The sequence below is a fragment of the Loxodonta africana genome, chromosome 19 (assembly GCF_030014295.1).
Source record: "Loxodonta africana isolate mLoxAfr1 chromosome 19, mLoxAfr1.hap2, whole genome shotgun sequence".
Taxonomy (NCBI): Eukaryota; Metazoa; Chordata; class Mammalia; order Proboscidea; family Elephantidae; genus Loxodonta; species Loxodonta africana.
In genome coordinates this window covers 14,693,487-14,707,915 of record NC_087360.1, presented here as the reverse complement: position 1 = coordinate 14,707,915, position 14,429 = coordinate 14,693,487, and the positions used below count along the sequence as shown (strand labels likewise).

The 14,429-nt window shown below is 43.5% G+C and overlaps 1 protein-coding gene across 1 annotated transcript in view; it reads left to right on the top strand.

Moving 5' to 3' along the window:
- Nucleotides 1–14,429, top strand: part of TESC (tescalcin) — a 63,188-nt gene that overhangs the window by 10,676 nt on the left and 38,083 nt on the right. Inside the window, 1 exon segment of the mRNA XM_023559463.2 lies at nucleotides 13,886–13,955. Within this exon segment, the coding sequence (XP_023415231.1) occupies nucleotides 13,886–13,955 (70 nt within the window).

Here is a 14,429-nt window from a genome sequence, read left to right as displayed (position 1 = left end):
CAAAGCCATTTTTGTCGCTGTGTGGGCTTAAAGACCCCAGCCTTTAGCTGTTAGAGCCTGTAACCATTCTGACACCCCTGGACACCACCTCTGGAGCATCTGACTAGCTCACCCTACTGAGCTGGAGTTCTCTGCTTGCTCCTCCTGGCCATGGATTTCCTTTATTTCAAGTTTAGCTGTATGTTACTTTTTTTTTTTCTTATTTTATCCAGTGTTTTCATTGTTTATAGTGGAAGGGAAAGTTCACGTAGCAGGAACTAGAATTCTTTAGGTATCCTACCTTAAGCTGTCATGCTTTTGGTAAGCCCATCTCCACTTGGTTTAGCCTCATTATAAATTTGGAGCTGTGATAGTTCTGGAAGGATGTGAAAACCAGTTCCTTAGATGCTCTAAAAGACGCCTACTCTCCAAATCTCTACTGATTCACTGCAGCTTTTTACCCTTTCCATCTATAGTCTTTTCATTAAAATTGAGATGTCTTTGTCTCTTTAATTGCATAAATGACGTGTGTTCATTGTTCCAGTCAAGTCTCAGTTGTGGTACGTAGAGCATAGCAAATGTTTGTGAGAACAGACTCTGAAGTCACAGACCTTGGTTCACATCCCGGTTCTGCTGCTCATAACTGTGTGACCTCAGCAAGGGATTTAACCTCTCTGAGACTCAGTGTCCTAATCTGTAAAATGGGTGTGATAACCACCTCAGAAAGGTAATTGTTGTTAGGTGCCATCGAGTTAATTTTGACTCATAGCAACCCCATGTGACAAAGTAGAACTGCCCATAGGGTTTTCTAGTCTGTAATCTTTACAGGAGCGGATCGCCAGGTCTCACTACTGTAGAGCCCTCGGGTGGGTTCGAACCGCCAACCTTTTGGTTAGCAGCTGAGCGCTTAGCGGTTGCGCCTCTAGAGTTCCTTTAGAAGGTGATTATGAGGACTAGATAAGGTTATGTGGACTGTTTGAGGACTAAGTAAGATAATGCATGCCACGCATTTGGCTTGATTCCTGCCTCTTAGTAAATGCTAACACATGGTAGTTATTATTACTGCTATAAAGCAAATGGCAAAGCACAGAGCATAGCTGTAGGAAGGTGAGCGTAGACAAGCAAAACACATACTCTGTGATTTTTAGAGCCACCCTCACCCACTCACGCACTCTGACAGCGCTTCAAGCTGCCTCATAGCTCTTGAGAGGAGAAAATATCCTAAAGTCAAGTCAGTTTCCTCTGTCCCAGGTTCTGCTCCAGTCCCAAAAATTGGAGGGTTCGTCTTGTGTAGAAAAACCCACATGTCAAGCAAGGGACGTCTTGTTACCACCTCCAGGGGAGGAGCCCCATCCCATGGAGGATAGTAGCGCATTCCACAGTTTGCCAATGGCTGGGCCACCAGAAAAAGCATGACTGCTACACAGACACTCAATGGAACAACACTTGACTCACATGGAGAAGAGACAGAGCAAAGCCAGCCTCAGTAGTGGGTGGAGGCTCCCACCGCCAGCCGGTCTCACTTGGCCGCTGACGCAGAGAGATGGTTTGCACGCACCCCTCTCATGTGGTGGGAGAAGCACCGTATTCCTCCCCTGCCGGGGACAGAGAAGAAGGATTGGCCACGAGGTGCCGTAGAACGCTCACGCTTAGCCAGGCAGCTCCTGGGAATGTTGACATGTGCTCAGGACAAGGCGGGAGGGATGTATTGATCGTCTACCAGCTGCTATGGGATATACTTTGGTTGAGACATCCCAGAAAGGGGAGTCATCCCACGCTCTCATCCGGTCTAAGAAGCCAGGCAGACACAGCTGGTCCAGAGCCTAAAGTTCACTTGCGGGTCACAGGGAAAGGCAGTGGCTGCTCTGGGACCGCCCCCTTTCCCACAAAGATCCTAACAAGACTCTTGGTCCTCAGGATTAAAATAATACTGCATCCACACTGACGCCTTTGAATTATGGTGTTGGCGAAGAACATTGAATATACCGTGGACTGCCAAAAGAACGAACAAACCTGTCTCGGAGGAAGTACAGCCAGAATGCTCCTTAGAAGCGAGGGTAGTGAGGCTTCGTCTCACATACTTCGGACATGTCGTCAGGAGGGACCAATCCCTGGAGAAGGACATCATGCTTGGTAAAGTGAGGGTCAGCAAAAAGAGGAAGAGCTTCAAGGAGACAGATTGACACAGTGACTGCAGCAGTGGGCTCAAGCATAACGACCATCACAAGGATGGCACAGGACGAGGCAGCTATGAGTTGGAGCCGACTTAACGGCACCTAAAATAACAACAACATGTTGACGAGAGTAAAATGTATACCTCATCTGTGCTGATGTGAGCCTGGGCTGTTCATAGCCGGGAATTCCTTGGCTTTGGCACTCACAAAGTGAGTTGAAGTTTGCATGAAAAAGGTTTTAAAATGCTGCATAAAAGCCAGCAATTAATCCTGATTTTCCTGCTGTTGTTTTGGAGAACAGAATTAGGCTTGAGAACTTTCTTCTAAAGGCCAAGTGTACCCAAGTACATCTTTGGTTCATTTGAAAATCTTGGCAGCTAGGTGTGGTCTGTGATATGTGCAGATTTGGCACATGCCTTCTGAGGAGCAGGTAGGTAAAGACACAGGGCTTCCAGCATCATGAAGCATCTCGTGTGTACCGGGCACAAGAGGGTGGCTCCCACTTGTCATGGTCTCCGTGGGGCTCACGGGGCCCGTCCCTCCCTCTTCCTCGTGAGGCCGAGATTAGTCATTGCTTTGGCTGCAGCCCCAGGTGGCACTCAACAAGTTGCCACTTTCCTCTGGAGCCTGGAGGCAGCTGAAGAGCCAAGGTGGTACCCCAGGAATATTGGTTTAAGGGCATAATAACAGTCACACCAACTCCTGTGTGTCACTTCTCTCATGTGCCAGCCCCAGTGCTAAGTATGTGTATGATTTTATTTTAATTATGGTAAAATACACATATAACACAGACTTTACCATTTTAACCATTTTAAAGTGTAAAATTCAGTGACTTTAAGGACATTTACAGCATTGTGCAACAATCACCTCTAGTTCTAGAACATTTTCATCACCCCCAAAAGAAACCATGAACCCATACCTCCCAGCTTCTGGAAACCACTAATCAATCTACTTTCTCTCTCTCTGGATTTTTGTATTCTGGACGTTTCATATACATGGAATCATATAATATGTGGCCTTTTGTGACTGACTTCTTTTCACTTACAGTATTTTCAAGGTTCATCCACACTGTGACATGTATCGGTGTTTCATTTCTTGCTACAGCTGAGTAATAACGTGTGCATGTATGTACCACACTTTGTTTATCCATTATCAGTTCACGGACATTGGGTCGTTTCTACTTTTTGGCTGTTGTGAATAAGGCTGCTATGAACATTTATGTATGAGTTTTTGTTTCAATGTATGTTTTCCTTTCTGTTGGGTAGGAGTGGAATTGTGGGTGATGGCAATTCTGTGGGTAACTTTCTGGGGAATTGCCACAGTGTTTTCCACAGTGGCTGAACTGTTTTGAATTCCCACCAGCAATATATTAGGGTTCCGGTTTTTCCACATCCTTGACAACACTTATTTTCTGTGTGTGTGTATGTGTTTTTGTAGCCATCAATGTTAAAAATTTTTAACTTAATTAAAATTATATAAGTACCGAATTTCTACACAGATAATGTGGGTGTTAAACACGTTTTGTTGCCAACCATGCCCTCCCCCCAGAGGTATTTTCATAAGTGTACTATGCTAATTTTTTACAGCAATATGTAAAAAAAAAAAAAAACGAGCACAGTGGGCTTATGAAAATACCTACTGGGGGGAAGACGTTGGCAAAAAAAAAAATTATAATGTGCACGTTACTTGGGTAAAAATACAGTAATTCCTGTTAATTACGGCAAAATTAAGGGGCAGGTAAGCACAAATGAGGAGTGAAGGAAGGAGAGGAGAAAAATACCCTGTAATTCTATTCCAAAGCAATTTACTACTGCTATTTTGTTGTAAACGCCTACTTTTTCCTACGTGTGCACATATATATATATATGAATTCACATATAAATGAAATCTTGTAGCCTGTGGTTTTTTCCACCTAACTGTATGCCATAAACATTTTTCTATGCCTCGAAATATTTTTAAAATATTTGTTTAAAGGTGTGTAGTAGCCTGTCTTCAGGACATACCAGGATTTGTTTAGACAGTTTTCTGTGTCACAATTACTTTATAAAACATAAATACCACGAATAACAAGAATTAACTGTATATCACTTTTTGCTTTTCATACAAACTACCAAGTTATCCTCCTCCCAAAGGTTTGTTGTTGTTGCTGTTAGGTGCCGTCAAGTCGGTTCTGACTCATAGGGACCCTGTGTACAATAGCACAAAACACAGGTTCTGCACCATCCTCCCAACTGTTGCTATGTGTGAGCCCATTGTAGCGGTCACTGTGTCGATCCATCTCCTGGAGAGTTTTCCTCTTTTTCACTGCCTCTCTACTCTACCAAGCATGATGGCCAGGGATTGGTCCCTCCTAATAACATGTCCAAAGTATGTGAGAGGAAGCCTTGCCAGCTTTGCTTTTAAGGAGCATTCTGGTTGTACTTCTTCCAAGACAGATTTGTTCGTTCTTCTGGCAGTCCATGGTATGTTCAGTGTTCTCCATCAACACCATAATTGAGAGGCGTCAGTCCTTCAGTCTTCCATATTCGTTGTCCAAGTAATGGATGCATATGAACCAAGCCAAACTAAACCTGTTGCTGTGGAGCCAATTCCAACTCATAGTGACCCCATGCATATGAGAATTTTGAAAATACCCTGGCTTGGGTCAGGTGCACCTTAGTCCTCAGAGCAACATCTTTGCTCTTCAGTGCTTCAAAGAGGTCTCTTACAGCACATTTGCCCATGGCAATACATCGTCTGATTTCTTGACTGCTGCTTCCATGGGTGTTGATTGTGGATCCAAGTAAAATGAAATCCTTGACAACTTCGATATTTTCTCCGCTTCTCATGATATTGTTTATTGGTCCAGTTGTGAAGATTTTTGTTTTCTTCATGTTGAGGTTCATCAGTAAGTACTTCAAGTCCTCTTCACTTCCAACAAGCAGTGTTGTGTCATCTGCATATTGCAGGTCGTTAATGAGTCTTCCTCCAGTCCTGATGCCACATTCTTCTGCAGGTAGTCCAGCTTCTCGGATTATTTGCTCATCATACAGAGTGAATAAGTATAGTGAAAGGATACAAAACTGACACACACCTTTCCTGATTTTAAACTATGCAGGATCCCCTTGTTCTGTTCAAACGACTGCCTCTTGGTCTATGTATAGGTTCCTCATGAGCACGGTTAAGTGTTCTGGAATTCCCGTTCTTCGCAATGTCATCCATACTTTGTTATGATCCTCACAGTCGAATGTCTTTGCATGGTCAATACAACACAGGTAAACATCTTTCTGGTATTCCCTGCTTTCAGCCAGGATCCATCTGATACCAGCAGTGATATCCCTGGTTCCATGTCCTCTTCTGAATCTGGCTTGACTTTCTGACAGTTTCCTGTCAATGTACTGCTGCAACCATTTTTAGGTAATCTTTACCAAAATTTTACCTGCATGTGATATTAATGATGTTGTTTGATAATTTCTGCATTCTGTTGGATCACCTTTCTTTGGAATGGGCACAAATATGGATCTCTTCCAGTTGGTTGGCCAGGTAGCTGTATTCCAGATTTCCTGGCATAGACGAGTGAGAACTTCCAGTGTTGCATCCATCTGTTGAAACATCTCAGTTGGTATTCTGTCAATTCCCAGGGCCTTGTTTTTCATCAGTGCCTTCAGTGCAGCTTGAACTTCTTCGCTCAGTACCATCGGTTCTTGATTATATGCTGCCTCGTGAAATGATTGAACATGGACCAATTCTTTTTGGTACAGTGACTCTGTGTATTCCTTCCATCTTCTATTTTCCCCGTAGAATCTTTCAATATTACAACTCAAGACCTGAATTTTTTCTTCAGTTCTTTTGGCTTGAGAAATACTGAGCGTGTTCTTCTCTTTTGGTTTTCTAACTCTAGATCTTTGCACATTCCAGTGTAATGCTTTACTTTGTCTGATCAGGCTGTCCTTTGAAATCTCCTGTTTAGCTCTTTTCATCATTTCTTTCGTTCACTTTAGCTACTCTACATTTAAGAGCAAGTTTCAGAGTCTCTTCTGATATCCATTTTGGTCTTTTTTTCTTTCCTGTCTTCTTAATGACCTTTTACTTTCTTCATGTATGATGTCCTTGATGTCATTACACAACTTGTCTGGTCTCTGGTCATTAATGCTTAGCACATGAAATCTATTCTTGAGATGGTCTCTATATTCTGATGCGATATACTCAAGGTCATACTTCGGCTCTCGTGGACTTGTTTTAATTTTCTTCAGCTTCAGCATGAACTTGCATATGAGTAATTGATGGTCTGTTCCACAGTTGGCTCTGGCCGCCTTCTGACTCTCTTTCCACCGATGTAGTTGATTTGATTCCTGACTATTCCATCTGGCAAGGTCCACATGTATAGTTACCATTTATGTCGTTGAAAAAAGGTATTTGCAGTGAATAAGTTGTTGATCTTGCAGAGTCCTATCATGTGATCTCCCACCAACACCATATTTTCCAACTGCTGATCTTTCTTCTTTGTTTCCAACTGTCGCATTCTAATCATCAGTATTTATCAATGCCTCTTCATTACACGTTTGATTGATTTCAGACTGCAGAAGTTGGTAAATATCTTCAGTCTCTTCATCTTTGGCAGTAGTGGTTGATGAGTAAATTTGAATAATAGTTGTATTAACTAACTGGTTTTCTTTATATGTGTATGGATATTATCCTATCACTGACAGAGATGTACTTCAGGATAGTTCTTGAAATGTTCTTTCTGACGATGAATGCGACGCACTTCCTCTTCACTGTGTCATTCCTGGCATAGTAGACCATTAAAAAAATTTTTTTTTTTTTATAGGATTGTCTAATTCAGAATGGCCAAATACCAGTCCATTTCAGCTCACTAACACCTAGGATATCGATCTTTATGCATTCCATTTCATTTCTGATCACTTCCTGTTTTTCTAGATTCATGCTTCATACATTCACCATTCCAGTTATTAATGGATGTTTGCTGCTGTTTCTTTCCATTTTGAGTCATACCACATCAACACACAAAGGTCCTGAAAGCTTTACTTCATCCACATAATTAAGGTCAGCTCTACTTTGAGGAGTCAGCTCTTTCCCAGTTGTATTTTGAGTGTCCTCCAACCTGAGGGGCTCAACTTCTGGTACTGTATCAGACAGTGTTCTGCTGCTATTCATACGGTTTTCACTGGACAATTTTTTTTTTTTCTTTTAGAAGTAGATCTCTAGGTCCTTCTTCCTAGTCTGTCTTAGTCTGAAAGCTCTGCTGAAACCTGTCCGCCATGGGTGAGGGAGCTGATATTTGAAATACCGGTGGCATAGCTTCCAGCATCATAGTAACATGGAAACTACTGCAATATGGCAAGCTGAAAGACTAGTGGTGGTTCCAAAGCTTAGGCAGGTTAAACTCCCTCCAGCCACATGGAGCGGTGTGCATTTCCTGCAGGCTGAAATCCAAAACCAAGAAAAATGAGGTCGAGATGCCAGAAATCGATACCTGTTCTTGCCCATCATCTGCATGGCAACTGTGACCTCATAGGGCCCAGAGAAAGGGCTCAAGGTGAGAAAAGAAACTGGATGAGCTCCCGTTCATGGGAGTCATTAAGAGGAGTGGTAAGCAGGGCCCTCCCCCATCCTTTGCTTGGGTGGTATGTGCAGACACCTGTCAGGTGCTTCCGGGACGGACCGTATGAGCATGCCCACAGGCATTCTGGGAAGGCCAAAGCTGAGGGCAGCTCACCCAGGGTCCACGGGGCTAACCCAGCTCTGACCTGCCAGAACCCGGGGTATTTTTTAAAGTCAGTTTAGGAGGCCTCAAAACTCATTCCTTCTCCCAGGTTTTCGTGGCAGAGGACTCTCATGTCAGGTGAGCACGGAGGCCTCGGCTTTGGCTATTTAGGTGTCTGAAGAGGAGATCCAGACGTGGTAGGTTGTCTTCTGATCCCTCTGCTTTCAGTCAGACAGGGGAGGGGCGTGCGAGTGTGTGAATGTGTGTGTGAGGGTGCGAATGTGAGCATGAATGAGTGTTCAAATATGTGTGAGTGTGTAAATATGTGCGAGTGTGCAAAGACATGAACGTGCAAATATATGTGAGCATACAAATGTGTGCACATTCATGTATGTGTGAGTATGAGTGTGTGTGTGCAAATGTGAGTGTGAGTGGGCGATCACGTGAATGTGTGTGGATGTGTGTGAGCATACGAGCGTATGTGAGCATGCGAATGTGTGTGTACATGTGAATGTGTGTACGTGCGTGAATGTGCGCGCATGTGTATGTGTGTGCACACGCTTGCATTTTAACTTTGATGTGCTAGAAACTCTTCATTAGATAAACCTGGTGCAGATTTATAAACCTCTTCCTTCCTTTGCAAGTTTGGGCAAGTCTTGATGTTCCCATCTTTAGAATGGCGATAAGATGGTACCTGCTTTATAGAATTGATGAGAGGTTGTGTCTGCCAGGGCTTACCAAGAGTTAGGCACAGTACCCGGCACACAGTGAGTGTTCTGGTGATGTTGGCTATTATTTCATGATTATGCATGTAGTGTCTTTTTTTTTTTATGACTTTATTGAAATATAATTCACGTACATACAGTTACCCATTTAAAGTGTACAGTTCAATTTTTTTTTTTAGTATATTCACAGGGTTGTGCAACCATCAGCCCAATCTAATTTTAGAACATTTTTGTTGCCCCCAAAAGAAACCCTGTATCCGTTAGCAGTCTCTTCCTGTTACCCTCCCACCCCTACCCCAGCCCTAGGCAACCAACCACTAGTCTCCTTTCTGTCTCTGTGAATTTGTCTATTCCAGACATTTCGTATAAATGAAACCATATAATGCGTGGTCTCCAAACTGGCTTTTTTCACTTAACATAATGCTGTCAAGGTAATGTAGTTTTAATAGTTTTTGTTCAGGTGCACGTGTTTAGCTATAATTTTTTTTTTTAATTATCATTTCTTATCAGATTAGTGTGTTGTTTTAAATCTGTGGGTTAGAGCTGGGCACTGTCTGTGGTCACACAAGGGAGGAAATATGAGGTGGCAGTAAAAAATAAACATAACACAAAGCCTCACGTTTCCTCTCAGACAGGCTAAGTTCAAACCCTGGATCTGTCTTTTTCAAGGTTAGTACCTTGAGCATGTTATCCAGCCCCTCTGGGCCTCAGTTTGCCCTTCTGTAAAATGGGAATGATACATCCGTCATTAAAAAACATTGCTGTCAAGTTGATTCAGACTCATGCAACTCTATAGGACGGGGTAGAGCCGCCCCATAGGATTCCCAGTGGGCTCCGCATCCTTCATAGGGGCATGGAAAGGATTAAGAACATGCATGCCTGGAATATTAATTACAGTACTTCTGAAATGCATGAGTTGTTCCGTATGAGATGATGTCGAGTGTTTAAAATTTATTATATGATTAATAAATGTACATTGTATATTAGAGAAAAATAATAAAATACAGATGAATCCAAAGCAAAAAAATCTTGACAGATAGTCCTTTTGTTATTTTAGATAAAATCATTCTACGTTTTTAAGACATTTTTTATGTACATGTGTATATATTTATATTTTTCCCAAACATCAAATCATGCTGTGTTTGTCACAGAGTACTTTTATGGGGAACGTCTTTTCTTGTCAGGTATACAACTGTCACCTTTAAAGGCAGCATACTTCTTATTGGATAGACATGCCACAAAGTATTTGACCAGTCTGTCTTTGATGGACATTTTGGTTGGGTCCAATTTTTAACTATTATGACACACTTATGATTCTCTTTTTTTTTTTTTTTACTTATTGGATTTTTTTTTCCAGGATAAACTCCTGCCAAGTAGAATTACTGAATTTTTTTAAGTAAGCTTTTTATTGAAATATTAGATACGTACAGAAAAGTGTGTCCTTTTTAAGCAAATAGCTCAGTGAACTTTCCAGAACACACGTGTGTTGCTTGCACCTGGATCAAGAAATAGAATATTCCCAGCACCCAGAAGCTTCCCTCACATCACATTCAACGTATTACTCTCCACTCAAGGGCAACCACTATCCTGACTTCTAACACCAAAGGTGACCTTTGCCTGTTTTTGAACTTTGTGTAAATAGAATCATAAAGTGTGTGCTATTTCACGTCTGGCTTCTCTCACTCATTATTGTGTTCGTGAGACTCACCCATGTAATTGCACGTATTGTTTATTCCTTTTCATTGCTGTATACTATTCTATTGGGCAAATATACCACAATTCATTTGTCTGTTCTGCCATGATGGGCATATGGGTACTTTACAGTTTAGGACTATCACAAATAATGTCACCATCAGTATCTTCCTACATGTCTTTTGGTGAGCAGAAGTATGCATTTCTGTTTGGTACATACCTAGGAGTAGAATTGCTGGGCTATCTGTATGTTAATGTCCTTGCCGACATAGATAAATAGATATACGCCATTGAGTAGACCCCAACTCATAGCAATGTATGTAAAACAGAAAGAAACGTTGCCCAGTCCTACGTCATCCTCTACAATCGCCAGCATTTTCAAGTCCATTGTTGCAGCTACTGTGCTTAGCAAGGGCCTCCCTTGCCCTCACTGGCCCTTCATTTCACCAAACTTCATGTCCTCCTCCAGCAATTGTTCCTTCTGATGATGTGTCCAGAGCAAGCGAGTCAAACAGTGTTCTGTTGTGATCCATAAGGTTGTCATTGTCTAGTTTTTGGAAGTTGATTGCCAGTCCTTTTTTCCTAGTCTGCCTTTGTGTGGAAGCTCTGCTGAAATCTTTCCAACATGGATGACCCTGCTGGTATTTGAAATGTGGGTGGCATAGCATCCAGCATCATGCGAGCCATCACAGTACAATGAACTGACAGATGGGTGATGGTACCGGCCTACAGGAGATAGATACAGTCGTATTTTCTACCAGAAAGGTTGTCATTGCCCCAGTGGTTACTTGACCCTTCCAAGTGTCGTTTTCCACATCTGAACATGAACATTAATGCCGCGCCACCTCCCAGGGTGTCATGATGAAGCGATGCATTAATGTGTGGAAGCGGGCCCTGTGAGCCACGGGATAGGTTGGCAGTTCTAATGAGTATTTCCTAGCTGCTAGGGAGGCCTGGTGGCACAGTGATTAAGTGATTCGGCTGCTAACCAAAAGGTTGGCAGTTAAATCCACCAGCTGCTCCTTGGAAACCTTATGGGGCAGTTCTGCTCTGTCCTGTAGGGTCGCTATGAGTTGGAATCGACTTGACGGCAACGGGTTTGGTTTGATTTTGGTTTTATGGAGGCCTGAAAGGAGCCCGGGTGGCCCAGTGGTTAAACGGTCGGGTACTAACCAAAAGGTCAGTGGTTGGAAGGCATCAGCAGCTCCACAGGAGAAAGATGTGGCCCCCTCCTGTCCCACCCACCCCACCCCAGGACCGCCGCCTGCATCACCTTTGCCACACCTGCCATTACAGAAGCCTGGATGTGTCTGCTTGACAGGTTGTGAAAAGGACCCAGGGAGCAGCCCTGCTCCCCAGCCGCAGCGGCTCCCCAGGGCACTCAAGGTCAGATTTACAGCCTCGGAAATTCTATGCAGCTGTTCTACTCTGTCCTGTAGGGTTGCTGTGAGTCTGAATTGACTTAATGGCAATGAGTTTTGGTTTAGAGAGGCTTGAGAGTTCTGAGCTGTGGATGCTTGAAGAGATCACAACTGGAGCCTGATGCAAACAAAACAAAACAAAAAAAACTGTGAGCTGAAGGTGAGGTGGCCAGTTAGTGCCAGAAATTGGCTGCCTAAAGGTCAAGACCTACGGCTGCTAACCAAAAGGTTGGCAGTTCAAATCTACCAGCTGCTTCTTGGAAACCCTATGGGGCAGTTCTGTTCTGTCCTCTAGGGACACTATGAGTCAGAATTGACTCAACGGCAGTGGGTTTTGGGTTTTTATAAGAGGAGAAAACTGCTTAAGGGCTGGGAAGCGCTGAGGGCACCATGGCAGGAGATAGCAGTTTGTCCGCTCAGCCACTGTTTGGGCAAGTTTTTTCTGACCTGGATATAGTCCTTGAGAATCAGACCTCAGGATCTTGAATGCCAAGATATTTGGGATAAATAGACAGTATTACATAGCAGTTAAGGGCAGGCTTTGGAGTCAGACAGACTTGGGATTGGGTCCCAGCTCCACCACCTACCTGTATGCTCCTGAGAAAGTGACATTACATTCTATAGTTTTCATATTTACAAAACACAGATGATAGTACAGTGAAGCCTGTGAGAGCCAGAACTCAACAGGACTGCCTTGTTTTTCTGGATCGCAGAAGTTTTCCACCTTTGACAGGGTGTATTCTTACCACTTTTGTGTTGATATTAGTGGAAAATATTTGAGTTATCCTTCTCTGACAGATTCCCACCTTACACAGTGTCTCAGTTATCTAGTGCTGCTATAAGGGAAATACCACAAATGGATGGCTTTAACAAAGAGATACTCATTCTCTCCCAGTTTTGGAGGCTAGAAGTCCAAATTCAGGGTGCCAGCTCTAGGGGAAGGCTTTCTTTCTCTGTCAGCTCTGGGGGAAGGTCCTTGTCATCAATCTCCCCCTGGTCTAGGAGCTTTTCAACACAGGGATCCCGGGTCCAAAGTGTGCAGTCTGCTCGTGACACTTCTTTCTTGGTGGTGTGAGGTCCCTCTCATCTCTGCTGGATTCTCTCTTTTATATCTCAAAAGAGATTGACTCAAAACATAATCCTTTAGATTGAGTCCTAGCCTCATTAACATAACTATCTCTAATCCTGCCTCATTAACATCATAGAGGTAGGATTTACAACACAGGATAAACGCATCAGATGACAAAATGGTGGACAATCACAGTACTGGGAATCATGGCCTAGCCAAATTGACACACATTTTGGAGGACACAAGTCAATAACACACAGGTTCCAGCTTTTGCAGGTTTTACTGTATCTACACACTCACAGGGCTGTTTTGAGGCTGAAGCGAGAAAGTGCATATAAGCGTTTAGCATTGTGCTCGTCGTAAAATACGCATTCACGTGTGAGTGTAACCCTTATAAAACCTGGAACCCCCAAGGTCCAGTCTTGAAGTGGCTCTGTGAAAGAAACATGGCCCAGCAGTCAAAAATAATAATTAAAAATCAAAACTCCTATACTTAGATTTTCTAAGTCTATCAGGGGAACCCAAATACGTCATCCATAGCAACGATTATCAAAATTCTGTTTCTTTTCCTTCCACTTCCTCGTGCCACGAGCTTCTCTGTACGTTTCTTACAACGGGTCTACGGCATCACTCACAACATCAGCCTGAACCACGTTTCTCCCCTTCCTTACTCTTCCATCTCTTAATTATGTGACGATACAAAGCCCCTTCCTCAGCTGGCAACAAACTCATCCTTAGGAGTGGAAGAGGGGAAAGTCAGACACACAGATACAAGGTGGACTTTAGTGGACAGGGGAAGGGAAAGGTTGAGAACATAGCCTGGCTCACATTTGCCCTGGCTCAGGAGCTGCGGTTATTAGTAATAGTTGGCGTTATCGTTAAGGGAGTCAGAACTAATAACCCAGAGTGGCATTACCAGAAAGAATCCCCAAACCCTTTCTTTGCTTTTCATCCAGAGCCCCATTGCCATAGTGGGTGATGTCATGAGAATTATTGAAGCAGGGGTGTGGGGATGAGGGAGTAGGGGATGGGGGAAGAGGCAGAAGCATGCCTGCAGTCTCCCTCTGACAGCTTCGAGTTGGTGATCACTGATGTTTTTCTTTCTTTCCCCTGCTTCTCAGTCTCATCGGACCAGATCGAGCAGCTCCATCGGAGGTTTAAGCAGCTGAGTGGAGACCAGCCCACCATTCGGTAAGGTCTACTACTGGGTTTGAGCCCTGGGAGGATTCAAAACCCTTGGGGATTTCTCTTTCCCTGAGGGCAGGGGAGGAGCCCTCTTGGTGCAGTGGTTAAGCTTTCGACTGCTAACCCCAAGGTTGGTGGTTTAAACCCACCAAGTGCTCTGGGGGAGACAGATATGGCAGTCTGCTTCCGTAAAGATTACAGCCTTGGAGACTCTATTCGCAGTTCTACTCTGTCCTGCAGGGTCAAAATGAGTCGCAATCGATTCAATGGCAAGGGGTTTGGTTTGGTTTTTTGGAGGGCGGGGGGCTATGGAAGAACCCCTGGGTTGCCCCATTTCCTGAGGCATACCTGTGATTTTAGATGGTGGTTATTGTTTTGAACAGACCTAATTGTTTTAGAGCAATTCTAGGTTTTCCGAAAAAATGAACAGGAAGTACAGAGAGATTCCATGTGCCCTCTCTTCCTCACACACAGTTTCCC